The 25563-nt window shown below is 41.1% G+C and overlaps 1 protein-coding gene and 1 non-coding gene across 3 annotated transcripts in view; one reads left to right on the top strand and one right to left on the bottom strand.

Annotated features, from left to right (window-relative positions):
- Nucleotides 1-25563, top strand: part of GUCY1A2 (guanylate cyclase 1 soluble subunit alpha 2) — a 308505-nt gene that overhangs the window by 50341 nt on the left and 232601 nt on the right. For both annotated transcript variants that reach the window (XM_032838446.1, XM_032838445.1), the window contains exon 4: nucleotides 22113-22831. In XM_032838446.1, the coding sequence (XP_032694337.1) occupies nucleotides 22113-22831 (719 nt within the window). The remainder of the gene's footprint in view (nucleotides 1-22112; nucleotides 22832-25563) is intronic.
- On the bottom strand, nucleotides 15519-15638 carry LOC116855620. The gene has a single exon (XR_004380402.1).

Below are 25563 nucleotides of genomic sequence, written 5' to 3'. Positions count from 1 at the left end.
GGGAATTTGATACCCAGTTAAATTTCTATTAGTCAAGGTTCTAGAATCTCCGACGGTGGTTGCTGCCTTGTACACTGTTCGGTTCTTTTCCTTACTCTGCTTCTCTTCAGGACTTGCAGTTCTGCTTCTGAACCCCAAACAGGAATGGGGGCCCTGATTCCATCCTCTGTCCTTTGTTTTCCAGATAAAGGTTTGGGGTGCCTGGGTGGCTCAGTGGGTTAAAGCCTCTGCCTTCAGCTCGGGTCATGATCCCAGGGTCCTGGGATCGAGCCCCGCGTCGGGCTCTCTGCTCAGTCAGGACCCTGCTTCTTCCTTTCTCATTCTCTGCCTGCCTCTCTGCCTACTTTTGGTGTCTGTCAAATAAATAAATAATCTTAAAAAAAAAAAAAAAGATTTAGTGTCTCTGGCTAGATGCTCTCTTCTCTAGTCAAGCTTGCTTTCTTTTTTCCCTTTATCTCTTTGCCACATCTCTTTGATGCTGAGGACTGCTGGCTTTCACTGCCCCATTTGTATCCTACATTCATGATACCATGTTTTTTCCCGATTGTTCTCCTGTGTCTGCACCAATGGGCATATGAGTTAAGGGTCAGTTCTCCCTTTCTTCATCCTACATCATTAGCTTTGCAAAGACAATTGGTAGGTGGTTCATCCAATGTTAGAAGTTGTAGGTTTAGTAAAATGCCGGCTTTAGTAACCTTTTTCTCTCCCATCATACTAGCACCAGAAATCCTAATAATCATCTGAGGACAGAGTTGGCCTAGGGGGAGATAATGTGGGCTGGAGAGTGAGTTCGCAGCTGCCATGGGAAGCAGAAATGTATTCTTGTGTGCGAGCTTTCGTGGAGCAGAGTCAGTGTACGATCTTCACAAAGGCGAGGGCAGGAGGGATTTCAGCCTCAGAACAAACAGAGCAGTGACAAATGATCCTAATTCTTCGGAGTTACTGTGCTGAGGGACTGGTGCCCAGAAACTTTTTCACTGAAGATGCCCCTGATTGCCCTCAATTTTCGACTTTTCTTTCTGTTTTTCCCGGGTCTGTGTACTTCCTGGATTGTCTCACACCCCGACTTCTCTGTGCACATCTGTACCTCCCACTGTTCATTTCTCTGTTTGTGTGTTTGTGTTCACACCATTTCTTCATTATCCTGATTCTCAGTCCTACCTATTAATGAAACAGTGCAAACCTGCCAAGCATTTAAAAATTGGGTCCTCTTAATTTGTCTTTTTTTTGTTTTTGTTTTTGTGTCCTATTTAAGCTTATTGTTTTAGACGGCAAATTAATCAGGAGACTCTAACTTGTTGCAAATCTAGTAAAACTTGTTGAAGGTTCTCCATGATCTTTGGGATTGGAGCTGGGCCACACTGGATCGGTGTTGAACTACAGGAAAAGGTTTACTAATCCTGAGATGTGTACATGACGTTGTAGAGAATGTTTGTCTTCTGTAAGAGTTTGCAAGTATTTTGTAGCATCAGCGTGAATGTTTAGGTACCATTCTAGGTGCTGGTGATCAGGGAGGAAAACTAAGTGGGGAGACTGACCAGAAACACACAAATAACTAAAACAGCAGCTTCAGAGAGATACATGCTGTGGAGAGAAACAAGACCATGGAATGTACAAGAGGGTAGGAAGGGCTTAAATAATGAATGTGTTCATAATAATTTTTAATTCATTTAAATAATTATAATGGAATTTCTATTTGACCAGAGTGTTTCAGTAGTATTTCTGGATTCAGAGTTTCAGGAATGATTTTTTTTTTTTTTTTTTTAACCCTATGCCCTGAGGTGCAGGAGGTTGATGAAAGTTCAGGCTTCTCCACTCTCGTCTCTGTAGCCATCACCTAGAGAAGGTGGAGGCCATGCTGTGTCCTAGTATTTCAGGCAGGAAACGGTTCCAGCGGCTCTTAACCATCGCACATGTACTTCGTGCTCTCTCTGTACCAGGCCTATGCGGCTTCTAGAGATGGGACAGTGAGTAGTAAGGCAGACCTAATCTCTGCTCCCCTGGACCGTCCATCTTAGGAAGCTCGTGGCAAGACTAATGACATGAGGAATAGAACCTCACTGCTTAGTGTGCAAAGTGGAAGGCTGCTAATGTGTGGCCATTGGGAGACAGCCATTCCAGGAGAAGCGGGAACATCGCCCCCCAGAAAGGCTGAGAAATTTGGGATTCAGAACTCTTCTGTGTGATAATAGGGAGAACCCCATTAGAAAAAAAATCCCAAGACAAATGCATCCTTAGGCTTTCTCCTACACATTCCTGTAGTTGACCAATATCATTCTATTTTACAGATGAAATCCTTAAAGCCCACATTGGAAGTGACTTACCCAAGGTCGCTAAGCTAATAAATGATGGAGGTTGGATTTGAATAGAGCTTTGATAGCTATAGAAGAAGAAACCTCGTTCTTCTTACCATGTCACATTTTTTTGTTTCTGAAAATAGTAACTTTAACACATCTCCTATTTAAAAGAACCATCCCTGTTTCTTAAAACAAAACAAAAACAAATCCCAAATCACTGTGTGTGTGCACACGCCTGTATTACCGTAAACTGCCGTCTAGTACTCTACAGTACTTCAGCCAACACCTTGAACTTAAAGACATCTTATAAATAACCTTTGCTAATGATGATTCTGATTCTGGCCATGGAAGTATTTTCCTATTGAGGTGGGGGGTGGGGAAAGGCAGCCAGAGAGCAAAGGTTTTGAATTGCTGAAAATGGGAGGAATCCAGCTTCTCCTTCTACCTTAGCATGGTTCTTGGTGTGTTTCCTTATCATCTACTCGTCTTTCTCTTCCCCTGGCCTCTGGGTACGTGATGCTTAGATGCTGTGTTTAATTCTTTGTAAGCACCCCAATAAGCCAGAGGGCCTGGAAGAGTAGGTGTCTGAGAAATGCTGCTTGAAGGACAAAGACTGAGGAGCTCTTCCAGAGGAAGGAAAACTAAGGACACAAGACAAATTCCGGGACTAGTCCTGGGTTGGATCCTATATTAGGAAGTAGCTGTGGAGAACATTATTGGGACAATGACCAAAACTGGAATATGGACTGTGGGTTAAATAATACTGTACCAGAGTTAAATTTCCTCATTTTAGAATTGTACTATGGTGGGGCGCCTGGTGGCTCATTTGGTTCAGCGTCTCCCTTCGGCTCAGGTCATGATCCTGGGATTCTGGGATCGAGCCCTTGGTTGGGCTGCTGCTCAGTGGGGAGCCTGCTTCTTCCTCTCCCTCTGCCCCTTCCCCCCAAGTACATGTGCTCTCTCTCTCTCATCTTAAGAAAAATTAAATTTTATTGTGGTTATGTACAGGGGCTTCCCTATTAGGAAATACACACTGAAGTATTTAGGGGAAAAGGAGTGGGATGTGTGCCATTTAGTCTCAAATTGGGGGGAGGGTGGGGTAGGGAGAGAATGAGAATATAAACAGATGGGATAAACTGTTAACAAGTTGGTGAATCTTGGTAAAAGACTACGGGAGTTTTTGGGACCATTCTTGCATTTTTTCTCTAAGTTTGAAATCCTATCAAAATATTTCCAAAAGCTGTTGAATAAAATTATAATTAAGTAAGGCCAGAGGAAGTTTCTATCTCTATTTGGTTATAGTTCCAATTAAAAAAAAATCAAACTTAAACTAAAACCCATGAATGAGTTTCACTGTGTTTTATTTTTTCTAATACCAGCCACGGAAGCACCAAGTTTTACATGTATAATCAGTGTCCAGATTGGAGCCCATTTATGGAGTGCATTTCCTCAAGTTTTGTGGTCTGACTTATTAACCTGATGCAATGATAAGGACCTGGAGGATGAAATTAGAATAGTTTTCGGAACACAATCCCACTCTGTTTATCTAATATTGCAAAGAATCGATAGCACAATGGGCTATTCATTCCTCTGTCTCCCAGATCATTTTACTGTTTTCCCACATAAGCAAATACTCAAGAATGGGAGCTTCCATTTCCTAACAGTGAGAAGGCTCAAACTGGTGGCTGCTCATGCTGCCTGTGAGTGCACTTGCCGGGTGCTCTCGCAAATGACATCTGCACCAGGACCCCCTCCTTTCTTCTTGTCATCCTTTTACTCTTATGACATGTCTGGGCTTCCCAAATACTTTTGCCAATTTCAAAGGCCTCATCAGTCATTGACATAATCTCTTGTGTAGACTGTGATTTTTTGGATTGCTTCCCTGACATTTTAAATACCCAGGGTAAATTATTTTCACAGTCCGTCTTCAGTCATTAGATACCGTTGCCGTGGGCTCTACAAGTGTTTCCGTATTTAGCAGCAGTGCTTTCTGCCTCTCTCTCTAGCGGTGTGGACGGTGAACCAGAGTGCTCACCCAAAGGGGGACGTCACACTAAGTAGCTGTTGAGAGTTTAAGTTCAGCGAATAGGAGTTTAAAGTGAACTATTTAGAAGGTTGTGGAAAATCCTGTGATGACCGTACTCTACGGTTACAATGACTGTAACGGCCCACTTGTTCAAATTCATGACGGGTCAGACATTGAGCAAATGCTAGATGCTCATTTTCTTTCTTGTTGGGCATATGGAATACTTTATGAAGACTGTATCCATATTAAATATCTATTTAATTCTTTAAAATCTTAATTGTTGCATAGAAATGGACTCTTGTCAAACGTAGTGAATTATACTCAAGTGTGAAACTTGGTCAGGATTATAAGCAGACCTGTGAGGCAGAGACATGTCATTTCATGTCTTCTTGGGTGTTCTTAACTGCCCCCCCCACCATCCCCACACACATTTTCATGTTGTTATGAACACCTTGCAATCTTGATCATTACGGGGCAGAGGTTTTAATTAAGCGATGGGCTGATGGGAGGTGGAAGTCCAGGTAACAGTGGTCCTTGGGAACCAGTGTCCCTGTTCCCCCTTGAGTATGATGAGCAAATAGGGGGGATCAGTGAGGCAGAGTAACCCCAGAGGAGCTGGCCTGCTCTTGGCTTCCTCCTTGTCTTATTTACCCAAGTGTTTGGGTAGTTCTGGTGAGTGAAATGGGGATGTGAGCAAGCTCTTTTGCAGCATCGGTTCTGGGGACCGCAGAAGCTAAGTCTATATCTTCCCTCTTTGTTTTAAGAGAAGGTCTCCTGTGTTGTGAGATTCGTACTTAAAACCAGGTCACCATGGTCACAAAGCTTAAAAAAAAAAAAAAAAAAGAAGAAAAATCTATTGGCCTTTGACAGCACCAGGCCAACCACTCCATTGTCAGGGGGATAGAAAAAACAAACCATGTTGACCGTTGACACCCTTCTGGACGCTGGAAAGGAAATAGAAGTATTTTGGCAAGTCCTGGGAATGGGCCGGAGAGAGAAAAGCCAGTATTGGTTTTTTCCTTTTGATTATGACTTTTCCTACAATGCACTGAAGAAGTGCTTTGAAAACAATGTGACATCTTTTGTTGATGATGAATTTGAGATCTGACAGCTTGGTAAGATCTTCTTCCTGTGAATTCCTAGATTTGGTTGACCTTTGGATGATGCATTTTTGTTTGCTTTCAAATATTAAAGATTTCTCATATAACCTTTTGTTTTCTTTAGGACTTAAAGAGTGGTAGGGAAGTGATAAACATTTATGGGAAAAAGCAGGGCTCTGAATTCAGATGTTTTTGTGTTACATCTCCTTTGGGTCAAATAGTTCCTAAACTGCTTATTAAGATATCTGTAAGAGTAAGCGAAGCCTTTGCTGCTCTTTTCTTCCTCCTGCTCCTCCTACCTCATGTGGTTTTTCCTCCCTCCCCTCCCTGAGAAGTCACGTGTTTCCTCTTTTTCCTCCTCTGCTCTCTTTTGGTGACCCCGGGGACAGGACACGGGTTGGATGAGCAGGACACGCTTATCAGGCACAGATGAGACCCACCTGATTTGAGAAATAATTCTTGCTGGGATAGTTTGAGACTAGATCACGGTGTTTGTAAGATGTTTGTGCATTTCCGTGGAAGTACACAAATGTTCAGCATTACCTCTTTGTTCCTCATCTGCCCCAAATACAATGATTGTGATTTTCACTAAAATCTTCCAGTCTCTGGCCCTCCTTCCCATGCATTTGTGGTATGTGACCTATTGTGATAATAACAAATGTGGCTTACTCTTTTCTGGTTGGCTGAGTGCTTTTATTATCTATTATTTTACTTCATTCCTTCTTAAATTTTCCTCTTCGATCCCTCTGCTAATTGCTATGTAGAAGAGGATTTAAAACGTACCTACTTGGGCTGTCACTGTTGCTGCCACTGTCACTTTGGCTTTGGGGTTGTAACAATTTAAGAACTTGAAGGCAAAGGCTTGTTAATATACAGTCCATGCTGTATATTTCTGCGTTACCTGCATTTCTCTATTGATGAGCCCCTTTATATTTCAGTTAAAATTTAAAGCAAACTAAATATTCATTTATTCATTCATACATTTATTCAACAAATATTCATTGCTCACGGGCCCATTATGTAGGTTTTGATGTGCTCGGCCAAGTAGATGGAATGCTGTGTAGTTAATTTTAGACCATTCTGTTCTCTTCTTCTCTTTGGGCCTCTGAAGCATCCTTTTCTGAGTCTCAGGTCAAGAGGCTATAATACAGAGAAGAGTCTGCCCTAGTTCCTTAGTGTATCTTACTGATAGACTTGGGAGTCCAATATTATAATCTGTAAAGCTTTCGTATCAATAGATTGGAACCTTCAGGTCTTCTTAGTAATGCCCATGCTGGAGATTTTTGCAAAGAAAGAATTTGAAACAAGAAAAAGAAACATTAAATAATGGCGTGGTAGTGTTTACTGAATCCTCTTCATAATGGCAAAATACTGGCAACAAGGCACGGTCAGACTATGAAGAAATGGTGAATTAAGAGATGATAAGTCTGCTTCTGAGAACATGATACAGCTGTTGTATCATGAATGAGAGCGATGTGGCAAGAGGACGCTGTAGCCTGGGGGAATGTTGGTGACGTTGTCATAGCTCTGGTTCCCCAGAAGCAGACTCTGGTGAGATTTGTGCTCAGGATCCCTCGGGATCAATGTCCCAACCAGGCCAACGTCGTTAGGTTTCAAGTCCCGAGAATACTGCCGTGCGGCTCATGGCCCCACACTCCAGTCGTCCTTCTTTCTGAGTGTTGGGTAGTGTGGGTTTGCACCTTCCGCATCTCACCAGACCACTTCCTTGTGAGGCTGGGAAGAAAACAGGATGGGTGCTCGGGGGGCTGGGCTGGTGGGTGTGTGCAGTCACAGCAAGGATCTTGGCTCAACTTTTCAGACTCACCTTCCAGGAGGCGAGGAAGAGACTGTCTTTGTATTCCAGCTCACCTCCAACACTGGCCGCCTTTGGGTGCATGTTGCCATGGGGAGGGGACAGGACACACCTGCCCAGGGAGCTTTCTTCAGCTGGAGGCAATTTCCAGAGCAAAACTCCGATGAGAGCTGACTGCTGTGACTACCTCTAGTGTGTGCTAGAGAGAAAATATTACATGAAAAGTGGCAAAAGCAGAGTGTTTTGGTGTACATGATAAACCCAGCTGTGTAGAGAACGTGTGGGCGTACACGGCAATCTGAGGGACACAGAGAAAATGGACATGGCTGTGTCATAAGAGGGAGAGAAGTCGAAAGAACATAACCCTCTCCCCAAATAAACCATGAATCCAAACAGAGTATAGGTTTGCTTGTGATAACAGGAGATCTCTGGTGCATATTGTCTCTTCCTCTCTTGATTCAAGAAGATGACCATTTCCGTCAATTCTTGCAGGGGTCAGGTTGTCCCTTGTGTGCTGCTCGTGGAACACGATGAACAGAGCTCAGGGTTCCTGTCAGATTCACGTCCAGATGGTAACAGCCATGAATAGTTGCTATGCTCGAGATGTTCCTGTCATCCCTTCCTGGGGGACCTCCCCCCACAGAGGAGCCAGTGGTTATGGGTTCAGTCCCTACCTGGGCTGGTGGCACTGTCCCCCTCCCTGCCCTGTCCCACAGCCCTGAATTGCTTCCTTACCCAGCCTAACATCTCATCTATGCACGATCCCAAGAGAGCAGAGTATGAACAGTGTGGACAGACCAGGGCAAATAAATCAAATACAACCCTGAAAAACAGTCTGGAGCGTGTGCTCTAGTGAGGAGGAGTACGTACTGGCCTCCATTTCCCCGCGTCAGAGCACACGCACGCACAGGACCACAAGCCCCACGGAAAGGCCTCTCCTGTGGGCTCCCCGATCCGAAGCAGACCTCTTGTGTCTCTGCTGCTCACCTGTCTCCTTCCACGTCATGACTTGCAATGTCCTTCCCCTTCTTTCTTCTGTGCGCTTGCCTCTCCTATCTACTCACAACGGTTCTCCTGAGCTGCCTTTAATGCGTTTTGAATTAGTTCCCTGAAAACAAGATGGGAAGGCGGAGGAGAGCCTGTGAGCTATTTTCAGGTGCCTTAAAGGGTTTCTGTGGGGGAGAGCAGAGGCTGTCCTAGAACCAGTGGACTGAAGTCACAGGAATAGATTTTGCCTCAGTGGAAGAAGGAAAGAACTTTGTGACTCCTAGGGATGCTGCTGGGAGAGCAAGTTGCAGAAGCTCCTCCTCACGGGGGTGTTGAGTAGAGAAGGGGGACTATGTATGAGGACCATTGGGTTTTCATGGAGGCTGGACGGCGCCAGTGCAACTCCAGTGTGCCTGGTGACCACGTGCGCTGATCTTCTGTGAAACCATATCACTAGAAATTCTCTTTTAAACAAACGTAGACATAATCTCATGCTGTTATCCTCCAGAAATATAAAACCATTAGGATTGCTTCTTTGGGAATGCTATGAAGTCTGCCATATGTTACTGTGAAAGTCACATTCGGATGTACGGTGCACTACTTTCTGTCACCCTTAAAATCTGATGCTGTTTGGCTAAGGAGACACATATTTTCGCCTTTGGCTAACTATTTATTACCTAATTCGTTTGGAAAGTTGTAAACATTTTCAGATTCCCATCGACTTTATTTCTTTACTACAACACAGCTTTCATTCCAAAAATGAATCCTTTCTGTACAAATTGGACAGAAGCATAGCTCCCAAGACCAGGTTGGAGCCATTGAGGAGGGTGAATCACAATTTAGTGATTGTAGAAGCGTAATAATTAAAGAGGCATTAGCCGTGACTAGCAGCTTTGAGTAAGCCCTCTGCCGATCCATCCTGGTGGATGTGAGGCTCTCCGGCTGCCGCTGTGGTGGCCTCCGTTGGGAGCAGGGCCGGTCACCGCCTAGAGAAGCCGCAGTCCATGCACGTGCATCATAACCTCCTCCTCCACCTTCGTAGCCATCAGGGAAGGAGGAGTAGAAGTGCGGGTGTCTCTGCAGGGAGATTCCAAAGCCTGCGAGCCACTGCCATATTCTTGCAGAAGCGGGGTGCCGGTGTGAATCCCGGGCAGAGCTGGTGCGTGCCCAGCTCCTCTGGGAATTAGCGTGTGTGGGTGTTTCTCTGAATCTGCACCGCCCTGCTGCTGGGCTTCAGGCTTACTGTCTTCCACTGCCGGGCGCCCGAGTGCCTGGGAGGGATGGCTGGAAAATGCGAGAAGCCCTTTGTCACCAGCCAGGTGGCCAGCTTGTGACAGCAAACATAGCACAGAGCTCTGATAAGGTTGCTTGATGGCCCCGTGCTGACCTGAGTCTGTGCACTCCCGGGTTCTCACCTGTGGCTGGCTGCTGGCAAAGGAACAAGCATTCCCGGTGAGCGCTCAAGCGCTCGCACGGATCGCATCGCTGGTTCCGCAGCACTTTGACACGCCTGTGCAGAAGGGCCTGCCGGCAGGTGTGCAACACCACGCAAAAGCCGCGGAAAAATTATACAAAGTAGTACAGTGTAGTTGTTACGTGTGTTATGTAATGTGCTCCTTATATATTTTATATATAAGGCTTGTGACACACGGCTGCATTTATTTATTATTCTTTTATCTGTTAATAAAAAAGAAAATCCACTACGGGCAAGCCAGTGTGCGAGTGATGAGCGTTCCAACACTGCTCTTTACTTTGCTTCTCTGAAACTCCGTGTGAGTTTCTCTTCCAGCAACTTGGTGTCATGTTCTTTTTGTCTGGAATGGTTTCCTTGCTTTCTGTTTCTTCTGGGTTGCCTAGATGACTTATTTATCCCTCAGGTGTGTCACTTTGAAAGGACACTTTCTTTGACCCAGTGGACTATACTGGGTCCCTGGTACATGCTGTCAGGCACTGTGCCCCTTATCATAACACTCACCGTGTGGTTTCTTTTGGATTATTGCCGGAGTATACGTTCACCTTCGGGATTGGTCCATCTTTCACGTAGCTCAGGAAAGGGAAGATTCCGGTCTGCTCCGGTCGCTGTAGTACTCCCAGTACTCAGCACTGAGACGGACACTGACCAGGTGTTCTCTCATACAAACGAAAGAATAATGTTGAATAGGATGTAACTCTTGTCTTCAGAGAGGTCAAGTCTGGCCGAGGAGTGGACAGACATGCAAATGTTGTGTGATAGATGCTAGAGGGTAATCACAATGTGCTTCAGAGGCCCAAAAAGCAGAGGCCACTATCTCAGGGTGAGTGTCAGGGAAAGCATGCTGGAGGAGTGGAGGTGCGAGGGTCTATAAGGTGAGTCTTAGCAGACAGCTAGCTAAGTGGGTTAGGAGAACAGCATTCTGTTAGAGAAACAAAATAAAAAGCTAGCACATACAGCAGCCCATGTGGGAGACGGGGATTGCTGGGCATGTTAGGGAAATTCTCAGTGGTTCCTGATGGCTTGTGCGGGGATGTGAATTGGGCAAATTGGGGGAGATGAGGATCAGCCCGGAGAAAAGGCTGGATCGAACTTTGCTGAGCTTATATTTTATTCTAAAGGCTATGGATAATCCTGGGAGGGCTTAATGCAGAGAAATGACATATAAGATTTATGATCGTGAAGAATGTATGGAGAATGGATTGCAGAGAGTTTGGAAAGCAGAAAAGTTAATTACGGGGCTGTTGAAATAATTCTAGTCTGTGGATCACGGTGACCTGAACAAAGTGTATGCGCGCGCGCACACACACACACACACACACGCACACACTTTTTTTGTTTTGTTTTATTTTATTTTATTTTTTAAAAGATTTTTTTATTTGTTTATTTGAGAGAGATGACAAGTAGGCAGAGAGGCAGATGGGGGCGGGGGGGAAGCAGGCTCCCCACTGAGCAGAGAACCCGATGCGGGGCTCCATCCCAGGACCCTGGGATTATGACCTGAGCCGAAGGCAGAGGCTTTAACCCACTGAGCCACCCCGGCGTCCCCACATACGTTTTTACTAAAATAAAATTGTACTCTAAACATTATTCTGACAGTTTTAATTTAGCTTTGTATCTTACCAACTCAAATACATCTTTATGTCTTTTCCTGTGTTGGTTTGCCACTTTTAATTAAAGAATGCATGTACTGTCCTAGATTTTCGTCTACAGTATTTATTTGGTCTTTTACATCTTAACCTTCTAATTGATCTTAAAATTTGATTTTGTTTGTGATGTGAGATGGGATTTAATTTTGTTTTCCACATGGCTGGTGCCATTTATTAGGTAAACTATTCTTTCCCCATTGAATTAAAATGCTATTTTGTGCTACATTATAACTGCTCCTATATACAGATTGACTTCTGAGTTCTGTATTCTGACTCAGTGTCTTTGTTTACTCCTGTGGACATAACAAAGGTAGTTGAGTCCAGTTCATTTATTCTGGTACCTGGTTCCTTGCAGGAATCTTTCTACTCAAGCATTTTGCAGCTGTTCTAAGCGTTTGTTCTTACATATGAATCTTAAAATGATTGTACTGGTTAGAAGCCTTGTTGAGACTATAATAAGAAATGCATTGAATTTATACATTAATTTTGGGAGAATTGGTAGTTTTATAATAGAAGGTCTTCATATTTTAAAATATGGAACATTTTTCCATTTGTTGGGTTTTGTTTGCTGTGTTAAGATTTTATAGTTTTCTTAATATAAGTTCTATGCCTTTCTCATGAAATATGGGGCTTTAGTGTTTTTATTTCTACTTTGAGTATTTTCCCATTTCTACTTGTAGATTCTTACTGCTAATACAGAGAAAAGCTATTGATTCTACATTTCATATTCCGCTACTTTACTACAGTTTTAAAATTCTAGTGGTTTTCTTTCTCTAGAAAATGTGTGTTATAAGTGTTTTGAGCACCGAAGGGGAGAGGAAAGAAAGCAAGTAAACGAGAGAGCCTCCAAATTAGAAGTCTTTCTAAATGTACAGTCTTTTTCATTATCAAAAAGATAATTTTACTCTTCAGTGTGTATACCAATTATTTATTTACATATCTCCTAGAATTTGCTGGAAACGGCAACATAATATTGGATAATGGTGATAGCAAACACACTGATCTCATCTCTGATTTTAGTTGAAACATTTCTAGTGTTTTACCCTTAAAAGAAGCTTTGCTTCTGATTTTTGGAAAGCAACATTTATTATATTTAAGCAGTTTCTTTATATCCTTACTTTATTCAAAAAATTTTTTTTTAATTTTATTTTTTTCAGTATTCAAAATTCATTGTTTATGCACCACACCCAGTGCTCCATGCAATATGTGCCCTCCTTGATACCCACCACCAGGCTCACCCCCCGCCACCCCAAAACCCTCAGGTTGTCTCTCAGAGTTTTTTGGACTTTTCAGAAACTACTGAAAAAATCATTTTCTCATTTTTTGGAATGTGATAATTTTTGCTGATAGATTTTCTGATCTAGAACTACCTCTTTCTTTCTTTCTTTTTTTTTTTTTTTTTTTAAGTTTTTTAAAAAGTAATCTCTGCACTCGACATAGGGGTCGAACCCACGACCCCAAGACCAAGAGCTGCATTTTCCCCTGGACTGTGCCAACCAGGCACACTATACCTTTTCATCTCTGATATAAAGAGTATTTGGCCAGAATGTATTCATCTATACGTTTATAGATTCTATTTGCTACTGCTTCAGCAAAGACGGATAAGAGAAATTGGCTTTAGCATGTATACTACATCTAGTTTTGGCATTAAAATTATGTGGCCTTAATAAAAATAATTGAATAGTTATAATTTTTTTTCTATGGCCTACAAATATTCAAGTAAGCTTCTAATTATTTTAAAGACCAGGCAAAACTCAGATTGTCCATTTCTTGGTGAATTTTGGTCATTTATATTTTGCCACAAAATTATCTATTTAACATTACATTTATTGTTTGATGGCAAAACATTATGATTTTTTTGATTTCTTTATTTCTTCTTTGTAAGTACCTATGTCGTCTTTCTCATTCCTAGTTTAGTATATTTTTTCTCTCAATTTCAGTTTTTACCTATAAATTTTTTAAAAACTCAACACAGCTTTCTTAATTTGGAAGCTTTTTAAAAAAATTAACATATAGTGTAGTGTTTGTTGCAGGGGTACAGGTCTGTGATTCTTCATTCTTACATGATTCACAGCACTCACCATAGCACAGACCCTCCGCAGTGTCCATCACCAGCCACCCCATCCCTCCCACCTGCCCTTCCCTCCAGCAACCCTCAGTTTGGAAGCTTTTTATTTGCTTTTTGCTGAAAACATTGATGACATAATCTTTGTTTTGAATACAGTTTTTGCTGTCAGGATTTGTATGAAGTAGTCTTTTCATTGATTTCTTAGAAGTTACCATTCCAATTTTGATTTTCTCTTTAATTCAAGAGAGTGTATTGCTTAACTTCTACATACATATGATTTTTGGTCATCTTTTTGTTATTTGTAAATATTTATTATTTTTATTACTATAGAAAATGTTATCTGCAAAATCTTTACTTAAAATATATTATGGAAATTTTCTGGCCCAGTTTTTGAGGAATTTTTATAATTCTTCATATGCATACAAAGACATATATGCAAGTACATAGATCAATACATTGTATACGTATACATATGTTTGAATTTTGCTTGTTAATAATTTTAATTTCATTTTTTCCTGTCTTGACTTTCTTATTAGTTTTTGCTTTTTATTGTTAATATGTGTTCAATTAATCAATGACTTTGTTTTTTTAATCTCTGATCTTTTTTATTCTGGAAAAGGCACATTCAAGTTTTCCAGGATAATTTTGTTTTTTTAAGTTTATTTATTGTTATGTTTTATGTATTTTTGTTTACTTTCTCTATGATTTTGCTTTTTTGTCTATTAGAGCCATGGGGTCCTGAGAGATGTGTATTTAAGTTCCCCCAAGTAATTGTATAGAGTTCCTTTATTCTTAATTTTTTAAGTACATAAGAGCTTTACTGAAATATAAATCACATACCTTACAGTTCACCCATTTAAAGTGTATGCTTCAGGGTTTTTAGTATATTCATGAAGTTGTATAACCATCACTAAAGCAACTTGAGAACATATTAATCGCTCCATAAAAACCATGTATACATTAGCAGTCAGTTCCTAATTGTTTTTGCTTTGTGTATTTATCTACAATGTTGATTGGCTTATGCAGGTTTGTATCTCTGAGGTCTTTATAAATTGTGATTTTGTTATGTAATGTCTCTCTTTATCCTGATTCATATTTTTAACTTTAATTCTACCTTGTTTGATATTAATACTGCTCCTCACTTGTAGTTTCTTGGAATTCTTTGCCTACTGCCCACCTTTTATTTTTTAAATTGCTTCCTCTAAGTGGCACTCCTATGGGAGAAGTGAGATTTCCTGCCCCTGGATGGGAGGATTTGTTTACATTTACATAAATACGTAATTTACTTGATTTTCTTTCTTCCATCTTGATTTCTGATTATTTATTTTGCATCTTTTTCCGTTATTTTTTTCCTCCATTGATGAAGCTGAATCAACATGTATATGTTTTTTTACCTTCATAATTTGAAAGTTTGCCTCTGCTTTCCCATTATTGGTTATCTTCCGTCTGCTGTTATTCAAATTAGACCCACATGTTTTCTCATTATTTTAAAACAGTTTATTACTTATTTTCTTCCTAAGACTATATTTTGTCTCTACTCATCCAAATGCCATTGAGAAGAGACTTTTAGAATGCTCGTACTTCCTTCCTTTCAACTACCTCTTCTATTTCCTTCCAGCTTCCCAGCCCTTGGATTTTACTGAGATGGTTTAGTTCCAGAGTATAGATAAAATGTACCCAACAGGAGTCAATAGTTTCTGTTTCCCTCTGTTTCAGTAACTTTTGTTTAACATTCATATTATAAATTTACAGATAATCTGTCAGTGTCCTGTGTGTGTGTGTGTGTGTGTGTGTGTGTGTGTATGTAGTGCATTTATCAATCCATCCTGATGGAAAATACTGCCTTTGCATCTGTAGATTCAGGGTTTTCTATAGTTCAGGGGGAAATTATCTCTATTTTTGGTTTAGTTACATTTCTTCTTCCATCAGTTTCTTTTCCTCATTCTAGATCACACTGTATTTAGACATGGTACTTTCCACGAGTTGTCCTACTAAGTCTGTGTATAGTCAACAGAGAGATCACAGACAAATACATATAATACAAGGGAATATATACTATTTTGTATATGCTTTGTTTTTTGAAAGGAAAGAGTAGCAACTAATAATACTGGAATGTAATTTTATGATCTGCTTTTTTAAAAACTTAGATTAATTACATAACTTATGTATTAAAATTTTCCAAGCATATAACATTCAACACCCAATTATCTCTATTTCATCATTTCCATATGATGTTCTAATTTTTAGATTTGGTTTCTGGGTGAAAAACATATTCAGTTTGGCTTCATCTCCATTGTGTGATGTTTCCCGCTATTAAAATTTATATGTTATGCATATTTTAAAGCCTATCTTCGCATATTCTCAAAATTAAAAACTTGAGACTTAACCATCATAAATATTTTTGTCCCTAAAGCACTTAATATGCGTCTGATAATGCCTCTTCCTTTGGGTATTCAAGAATTAATGTTAAATCTGTTAGAGGCTCCCCTGTTGTAATTCTTAGCAAATTCTTTAATAGCTCAAAGATATTAAAACTCTGTTTTTTAAGAATCTGAGTATATGTCCTGTTTTCTTTAAGTATATCATAAACTTTAAAACCATTAACTAATTTTAGTTCACTTAGACTTAAAAACAAATACGTGACATAAGTTGTGTTCTTTTTTGGAGGGGGACAGAGATGTCAAAGAGTCATCAAAAGGAGAATGACATGTCTCCGAAATAGTAGAAAAAGGATTGTTTAACTCTTCGTAGATTAAGACCAAAATTGGTAGGATCATTCCTTGCATTATTATCCTAGCACTTTTACTTCCTCAAGGACAGAGTACTCTGAAACTACAGAGGTTTGATATCACTGCAAGAGATTCAAATGAAACTGTATTGATAGATCAGATTAAGAACAATTTTCTTTAAAATTAGAATTCGGGGGGCGCCTGGGTGGCTCAGTGGGTTAAAGCCTCTGCCTTCGGCTCAGGTTGTGATCCCAGTGTCCCGGGATTGAGCTCCACATCGAGCTCTCTGCTCAGGTCGTGATCCCAGTGTCCTGGGATCGAGCCCCGCATCGGGCTCTCTGCTCAGCGGGGAGCCTGCTTCCTCTTCTCTCTCTTCCTGCCTCTCTGCCTACTTGTGATCTCTCCCTGTCAAATAAATAAATAAATAAATGAATTCGGGCGCTAGGATTTGTTGAGAGCCTTTCTCCTTTGTTATTGTTCAGACCTATATGTATAATATTGACTGTTAAATATCCTCTGGGTGGCTGAGATCAGCTTCAGTCATTTCTTTGTAGATCGGCATGACACTCGAATAATAGTTTTATAGAAGTGTCCTCAAACTAGCTGACAAAAACCTTAAGGGCTAGCTAGATAAAAGAGTTGTTTCTGGACAAATGCCATATGCTATCACTTACATATGTGGAATCTAACAAGGCCAAACTCACAGAATGGTGGTCACCAGGGATTGGGAGATAGAGGAATTGGGGAGATGTCAGTCAAAGGGTACAAACTTCCAGTTAGAAGATGAATAGGTTTTTGGGGACTGATTGTACAACTTTGTGGTTATTGTTAACAATAATCTATTACATACTTGAATGTCGTTAAAAGAGTGGATCATAAATGTTCTCACTACAAAAAAAAGGGAATTATGTGACCCGATGAAGGTGTTAGCTAACACAACAAGGGTAATCATTTTGCAATACATAAATGTATCCAAAGACCACGCTGCATGCCTGAAAGTTACACAGAGTTACATGTCAGTTATAGCTGAGTGGAGGTGAAAAAAATTGTTTCTCTAAAAAGATAATTATCTCCTTAATATGTAGTGAAATCTCTTTATAAAGTTTGGACTTGAGATGTAGTTGGTTGATGAGGCCTAAATAATTAAAAAATAATTATGGGGTGTCTGCCAGTCACAGAAGCGTGTAATTGGCAGGCATTTCCCATCCTCGGTTGAACTTTACGCTGCTTAAGGATACCCCCGTTGCTTTGGTGTTTCTCTGTGTTAGTGGGGACCAGTGTCCTTGTTGGGTGATAAGGTTGGTCTCTGGACTTAAAAACCTTCCTTTATTGATGGAGCTCCCCCTGAAGGAGCCAAGACCCTCGTCAGTGCTGTACCTTCGGTGCCTTCTCTCGCCATTTACTTGGTTCTCAATGAAAGCACTGTTTTCCAAGTCTGGAGGTAGATTTAGTATAGTTTTACAAAGTAAGTAATTTTAGTATCCTAGTAGTATTAATTCACCTGAATACTATTTCTTTACCTGCCACCCACTCCTTAACCCCTCACACCCTGTAGTCTGCCCTTTCCCCTCCACTGCTACTGCTGTCCAAGGTCCCCAAAGTGCTGACCCATCCAATTTACAGTTTTCCGTCCTTACCTTACTTGACATTGCTGTGGCATTTGATAACTGTTGACTGCTCCTTATAACTCTTCTGTTGACTTCATTGATGCATTAATTCATTCAACATCTAGCTAATATTTATTGAGCACCTACTAAAGGTCACGCAGAATGCTGGGCGTTGATCATACAACGTTGAGCAAGACAGGCATTTCCCACCCACCCCCCCCCAGAGGTTTTTCTCTTTCGACACTGCGCTTATTTCACAAGATGTAGTATTAGACATACTTCACCTTGAGACCAACTTAGGCACCTTGAGAGAACTTGGGAAAAAATTTCTTAACATTTTTCACGTGTAAAATGAGGACAATCAAAAATACCTACCTGATAAGAATTTTTTAAGGTGTAAAGAGATCTTTGAAAATGCTCGGGACATCGCTTAACACTCCTTTCACTGGGACTTCTCTAATTCCTATAATCTTTTAAAGACATTGCAGCCTCCCTCTGGGTGGTGTCTTTGACTCTGGTCTTGGCTCCCTTCAGTCCAGCCTCTACATTGCTCATCAGGTAACAACTCATCCCCTTACTCCTGTTCCCTGGATGTTACCTGCTTACTGTTTGCCCTTCCCTGATCACGCCGGGCTCTTCCATTTCTCTCGCTCGTCTGTATTCCATTAGTGTCCATCCATTAATGTGATTGTTCCTTCATTACTGGGTTTTCGAATACCTGCTTTTTCTTCAAGTCTCCATCAGACATTATCTCTCACAGGAGAGAGTCAGACATTCTTGTCTGCATACTTTCATAGTATTCCCATGTGCCTCTGTTACAGCCTAACCCCACTGTGATTTAATTACCTGTAGAGTCTCATATCAGAAAAGAATGTGTCTAGTCGTCTAGGTATCCTTAAACGTGACACATTGGAGCTTTAAAAGCTTGATTAAATTTTCAAACAAACACTGAGAGGCAAGCTTAGTTTCTATGAATGAAGTCTTAGTGTCTGTGTGCCAGACATTATGTTAGTGATGGGTATGCAGACAGAAAGGGGATGATGTCCTTGTCCTTAAGATGTGCACAGTGTGAAGTCAGACGGAGAGCAGGTGAGGGACAAAAGATTCATCTCATCAGTGAATAGATTATTTCCAGCTAAAGGATGTCACGTTCAGGATTTTCATTTTTCTAAAGAGGTGGATTAACAGTAATTTACAATTCTAACTTCTAACTTACTTGTTCATGAAAGCAGATTTTTTGGTAAGTTTTGCCCCTAGAGGAATGTATTCTTATAGACCCAAATGTCAGGCTGTCATAGCATTTTCTGGTGGGAGAAGATGAGCATTGTCTATATGTGTCAAGTGAGTTACTGTAAGGAGGGTATTTGCAAGGTTTGAAATGTAAGTTCTGGCTATTGATTTATAGGACGTTTGCAAGAGTAACGGCGATCGTTTGCTAGATTTCCATGTTTCCAACTGGAAGAAGTTTTTTCTTTTATGATCTTGTACAGTTTCATAATTGTGAGAACAAAATTCTTTGTTAGTTAATCAAGGATTGTGATTTTATAGAATCGCCACCTATGGGATTTGAGTGTAATATTCAATAATTTCAGCTTCTTTTATTGATTCAAGTCTCTCTAGCATCCTCCTAGGTCTTGGCGTCATCACAGAAGAATTAACAACCCTATACAGAAGTGCTTTGTAAGACAGTGAGGATTTCTAGCTGGTGGAATGCTGTACTCAGAGTAGTTTTTACTTTGTGCCCCTGGTGGATTTACTTGTTATGTTCTGGATGATTTGGGGGGATTCTGACATTGGAAATAGAACATAAGCTTACCGTATTTTTTATATATATATATATATATATCCTTTAATAACTCTGAAGACCTTTTCAGTGTTATGAAAAAAGCAAATTAGAAGAATTTCTCTTTTCCTTTTCTGTGCATAAAGACCCTGAATCCTTTTAAGATCGAACTCTTCAAAGAATAGAAGCAATCCATGAAATATTTTTAGTGGCACATGGGATTCTGTAGTTCATCAAGTCTAGTCAGCTTATAGGAATTTTTATTTGTTTGGAATTTAGTTTTAATTAGACTTTTGTAAGAGAAAAAACTTAATAGCAACCAAGAACATAGTCTTTTGGAGAGCTATCCATTTAATTTGTATTAGAACTTTTTAGTTATGCAGTGATGGTGATAACAGGATTTGGCATAGGAAGATACTTTTGGAAGGAATTTTCAGACAGTCATCAAACCAAGAGAGCATGGTTTTAGAAGCCTAGAGAGAAGAGTGACTTAGGACGATGAGTTGATCAGTAGAGTCAAATTGAAAGAAAAACAACAAACAAGGCAAACTAAGGTAGGGATTGAACGGCATGTATTGGCTGAAGCATTTGTAAAAGTAGATTCATCAGAGCAGTTGGAACAGAAGCCAAATTGCAGTGAGAGCCAGCCGCCTGGCTTTTTTCCTTCTACACTGGAAGACTGGACAGAGAAACCCTATTATTATCAATCTGGGCTGGCATTACTATTAGGGAACTCAGCACAGCTGAAGGGCAGTCTTGTACCATGACCACATAGGATGTGTGGTCGTATTTTTATCCCAACGGGTGACTTTCTCAGCTGGACTTGCTTGTCAGATCTATGAAACCAAAATTTAATGTGAAATTCTTCTTAATAAAAGAACTCTTTGTTACTTAGATTTTCTACTGCTTTCGTTTCACGTTGCTTTTAAGGACTTTTTAGTCAAACTGACTTCTTCACTTGGCTATCACAATGTTTATACTCTGTCGTACTTTCTCAAAAAATATTTGATGTGTTTGACTATTTTTCAAGGGTTATTGTTGACTGATTTGTCCCTCATTTCTGTGGGGAGAACCCCTAGAAATGACAAAGGTAGGAACAGCAAACCAAGCCGTAGGCAACCCAGACTGCTCTGCACTTGAATGGGACACTAGCAAGGTGACCTGTGTCTTTTCCCAATCCTGCCCTAGCTTCAGGACCTCCTCATAAGATGCAGTAGACGAGGCAAGAAAATATGAATATGTGAACTTAGATGTATTGATTTCAGCCAACGTCAGAGGAGAAGTCGTAGCATGACTCCATATGGAGGATTCCTTTGCCTACACACTCAACTCTCGTATATATGTGTTGTAGACTTCCTCTTTGGGCCATAAATTCCCTTCATCTTTTTTCTTCAGATCATCCTTAAGGGTGGATCACATGTGACTGGTTCTAATTTCTGCATGATGCATTGTGTGTGTATGTGTGTGTGTGTGTGTGTGTGTGTGTGTGTGTGTGTTTTGTTATAATTCCATTGCTATAACATAGAATTCCTTTGGCCATGATATGTGGAAGTATGAACTGAGAAAACAAAAGCTCTCAACTCTTCCTGGGGAGATTACCGCTCTCCTCTTGGCTACTCTCATTTTTGCGGGTGGAAGAATGCAAGTCAGCCCACAGGCCTGCCGTTTTTAGTTCCTTGTTGGGTCTCTCTCACCGGGGCCCGACTTAATTCCTTCTCTTGACACTGGATAATCTGATGCCTTTCCCCACTCAGGTACCATAAATTCCCTCTCTGAATGATATATTCTACTTAACAAATGAACTTTGATAAGCAAGATAGTAATAGCGCATGGGCACAATAGAGAAAGTGTTCTAGTTGCTTCTGAAAAGTTGCTTTAACGAAGACAGAGATCGTTAAGATGGTCTTATTCGTGCCAGTTATAGCAAATGCACCACGGTATTGGGAAGAAGAGTGAGCGGCTTGATGAGCAATGTGTGGACAGTTTGTGCTATAGGGGCGGAGGGGAGGGACGCGTGAGTCGGCAGAGCACAGAGGATTTCTAGAGCAGCAAAACTGCTTTGTCTGATGCTCTCATGGTAGACACGGGTCATGACACATTTGTCCAAACCCAAGGGTATGCACCACCAAGAGTGAACCCTAATGTAAACTCCGGACTCTGGGAGACGATACTGTGTCACTGTAGGTTCACGGATGGTAACAAAGGTACCACAGGGGCCTAGGACCGATGGCGGGGGGAGGGGAAGTTGTGTGTGTGCAGAGAGGGCTCTCTGGAAAATATCCATACTCTTTTGCTCAGATTTGCTGTGAATCCGAAACTGCTCTAAAAAGATGAGACTATTGAAAAATGAACAAAAATACTCCGAAGTTTATGCTCCTTTATATCTTAGAAGCCTCCAGAAGATGAATTGAAATTTTCTTTCTCTGATTCAAACTGAAGTCATCTCTTTGGGAATCTGTGGGCCCAAGGGCAATACTTCTCTTGCCTCACTCACTCGTTCTCTCCTTTGATAAGCATTAAAAAGCTATAAATTCAATTATTCTCTTCGACTTCCCTAACATTGCCTTCCCGTTTACCTCCAGGTTTGAAGTTTGAGGAAATCCAAGAGAGATTTGGCGAGGAGTTCTTCACTATATGCTTCGATGAGAATGAGCGAGTCCTTCGAGCTGTGGGCGGGACCTTGCAGGATTTCTTTAACGGCTTTGACGCCTTGTTGGAACACATTAGAACTTCTTTCGGAAAACAGGCCACGCTGGAGTCGCCGTCATTCCTGTGCAGGGAGCTCCCCGACAGTGCTCTGATGCTGCACTATTTCCACCCCCACCACACCGTGGGGTTCGCGATGCTGGGGATGATCAAGGCCGCAGCCAAGAAGATCTACCGGCTGGACGTGGCTGTGGAGCGGGTGGCCGCTGAGAAGCTGGGCTCCGACGCTTCGACGCCCGGCAACTGCAGCTGTCTTACCTTCCTTATCAAAGAACGGGAAAACACCAACGTCCCGAAGAACCTTCCCCAGGGTTCCTCCCACGTGCCCGCGGACCTCAGAATCAGCATCAGCACCTTCTGCAGAGCTTTCCCATTCCACCTGATGTTTGACCCGCACATGTCCGTCCTCCAGCTGGGGGAAGGCCTGCGGAAACAGCTGCGGTGCGACACTCATAAAATGCTCCAGTTCCAGGACTGCTTCGAGATCGTGTCCCCACGGGTGCAGGCCGCCTTCGACAGGGTCCTGCTGCGCCTGTCCACCCCCTTCGTGATCAGGACCAAGCCCGAGGCTTGTGGCACTGAGAACAAAGATAAGGTAAGTGGCCACGGGCTGGAGCTGGGTGATGGGAGCTGGAAGAGTGCGTAATTATTCTAGTAAATTACGTGCTGGCTGGCTGTCCTGCTAATTATTTAGGCAAGAGAGCTTAAAGTGCCATTTCGGAAGTCACTAGTGGCTGGATATATGTAGAAAGGTTTGGCCTTCTTCCCAGCCATTTTGCATAGTGTCTGCCTCTTCCATTAATTTATTTCTGCATATAAAAAGAAGACACTTATTAATACCAGCCATAGTAATTACAGAAATGATAGGACTCCCTAAAAACCTGGTACTGTAAGCCCATGACTAGTTCACCGATTTCGAAGTCAACCTAAAAAGACAGATGGTAAAACCAAATCCCACAACCTGGGTCCTGCTTGTCTTCTCCTAAAAGAAATGGGGGTGAAAAGCTAGCTCCACTTCGAATGTGCTCTGCTTGAAATTTCATAATCGCGGAACATCTGGTTTATACCTATTTTTGGCTCAGTTTGCCAAAGAATGGATTTTCTAAAAGTTGGGAAACTAAGGGACGATCTCAAGCCTTCTTTTCTAAGTAGAGTTTAGTATTGAAACAGAGACTCCTTCAGAACATGACCGCGATGTGGAGAACATGGTGACCACTAAATTATTGCGAATTTCTTGGAAGCCCCTTTTTGGAAAGTCTGGGTTATAAAGTATAAAGAAATAAAAAGCTAAAAGGTGAATCTTAAATCCATTTACACAAATGTGTTCCTTCAGGTGAATTTTTTTTAGGAGAAGTCTGCATTAAAATAATGAAATGTAAAGCAAAGTTAATCATTACTCTTTGAAATATAATAGTAAACAATAAAGATGCTACTGTTCTGGCGTAGACGCATGCATGTATGTGAGGTCCGCTTTCCGTGGAGCCGGTCAGTATTTTGTATTGAGGACAGTAAAGCTCCTGTAGGTGAGTCAGCTTCTTCCCAAGCATTCTGGGGGAAACCGTTGGCTTTTGGAAATGAACAGGCTGGTTTGGGCTAAAAGGAAGAGTTGTAGAGATGATTAAAATGAATATTAAAATGAATGAATGAAAAATCCCATTTTCTGGAACACCTGCCATCCGAAGTAAACAAGGGAAAAGCCTCCTGGAAGCAGACCCAAGACATTTCTGAGGATTTTATATAGCATTCGTGTTACAACTGATATTTATCATTTTGAAATTCAGTGGAAAAATTTTCAACAAAATGCTTGCAAGCTAGGAACAATGCCCATTTCTTCAGGGTGACCGGGTCCTGTGATTTCTCATTTTTCATCATTTATGTTCAGTGATTTCAGAACATCTGCGGATAAACCTGAAATTCCAGCTAGGCACATTTGGATATTTTAGTCTGAATGAATTGTTATTTTTTCTATGTGATGACACAAGTTTTAAATCACATGTGCATATTTTTCTATATATTTACATGTTCAGCGATTGCTACCCACTTTGAAGCTGTTTAGAAAAGAGGAAAGCTGTTAAAGGTGTGTTTTTGCCCATAGTTGCAGTTGATTTAAAAGGGGAACTATTCTATCTTGGAATTTAGAGAATATTAAAGCTGTCTGTTCTGTTTTACAGAAGTGAAGTGTTTGGTTAGAAGGGTTTGAGCAGTTTTGGCCTTTGAAGTCGAAGTTAATATTTTTGAAAATGTGTCTGAGGTGGATGGTATTATTACCCATGTTAATTGCTGTATATTTTGTAGAGTTGAGAAAAATTAATTCGGTTTAAAGGGATGGTTTCAGATTTTCCCCCTACATTTCATCTGGCTTGTATTTCTGTTTAATTTGTATACCAGGGTAAGGAATCGGCATCATGAAATGATGACTCAAATGTCAAGGCCCCCTGCCAGTTCCAATAATAAGGCACAGTTCTTCTCATTGAGAAGGTGCAGTTATAACTTAAACATGGCTGTGGCAGTTTAAAAAGAAAGCAATAGGCTGGGGTTTTAGTTGGAATGAAGACGGTAGTCCTCTCATCCCTGTTTCCATTTCTGTCCATTCACCTGGCTTCGCCACGTGGGACATTTGGGAAGCCGTTGTTGGCCCAAACTGGAGCTGTGGTCCATAAAGTTAGGGCACAGAGTCTTAGGCAGATGAGAAACGTTTTTCAATTACTCTTTCCAAATCCCAGATTTGCATTTTCTGAACACATGGAAAGAGGAAAGAGAATCAAGGTTAAAAGTTATGGGTCTGTTGATAAATTTGACCTTGATATTCATTACTTTCCCCATAAGAGCGCTTGTTAATAAGTAACTCCATGTTGTCTGAAGCTTTTAACTGTTGACTGGGCCTTGATAAGAAAGGGCAATTTTTAAAATGATTTAGTATATTCCTTGGTCTAACAATGAAGGCTTTCAAGATAATTTAACTATTTTGGCTATGCCCTTAATACCAATGAACCACCACTCCTGCAGTCAAAAAAAAAAAACCCCAAAAAACACAATACCCATACCCCCAAAAAATGAAAACCTAGAAGCTACTCATGCGGTTGAGTGGCAGTAATTCATTGGCAGAATGAACTGTAAAGTTTTGCTAAACCACGATCTTCGCCGGTCTGTGCCGTCAGTCGTTGGTTAACTATAGACTGGAGATAGAACATGCTTGTGAGAAATTTGGTGTTACAGGAATGAAACAGAAAGCCAGCATCCTGGTTCTAGAGGATTTGCATCTTGATTGTGCACTGATGAGTTACAAAGTCAGAACGGTTGGTTACCAGAAGGGAGAATGTCACTGAG

The sequence above is a fragment of the Lontra canadensis genome, unplaced genomic scaffold, assembly GCF_010015895.1.
Source record: "Lontra canadensis isolate GAN:19392208 unplaced genomic scaffold, GSC_riverotter_1.0 scaffold104, whole genome shotgun sequence".
NCBI lineage: Eukaryota > Metazoa > Chordata > Mammalia > Carnivora > Mustelidae > Lontra > Lontra canadensis.
The sequence above is the reverse complement of the archived record's forward strand: the minus strand, read 5'-3'. Positions and strand labels throughout refer to the sequence as shown.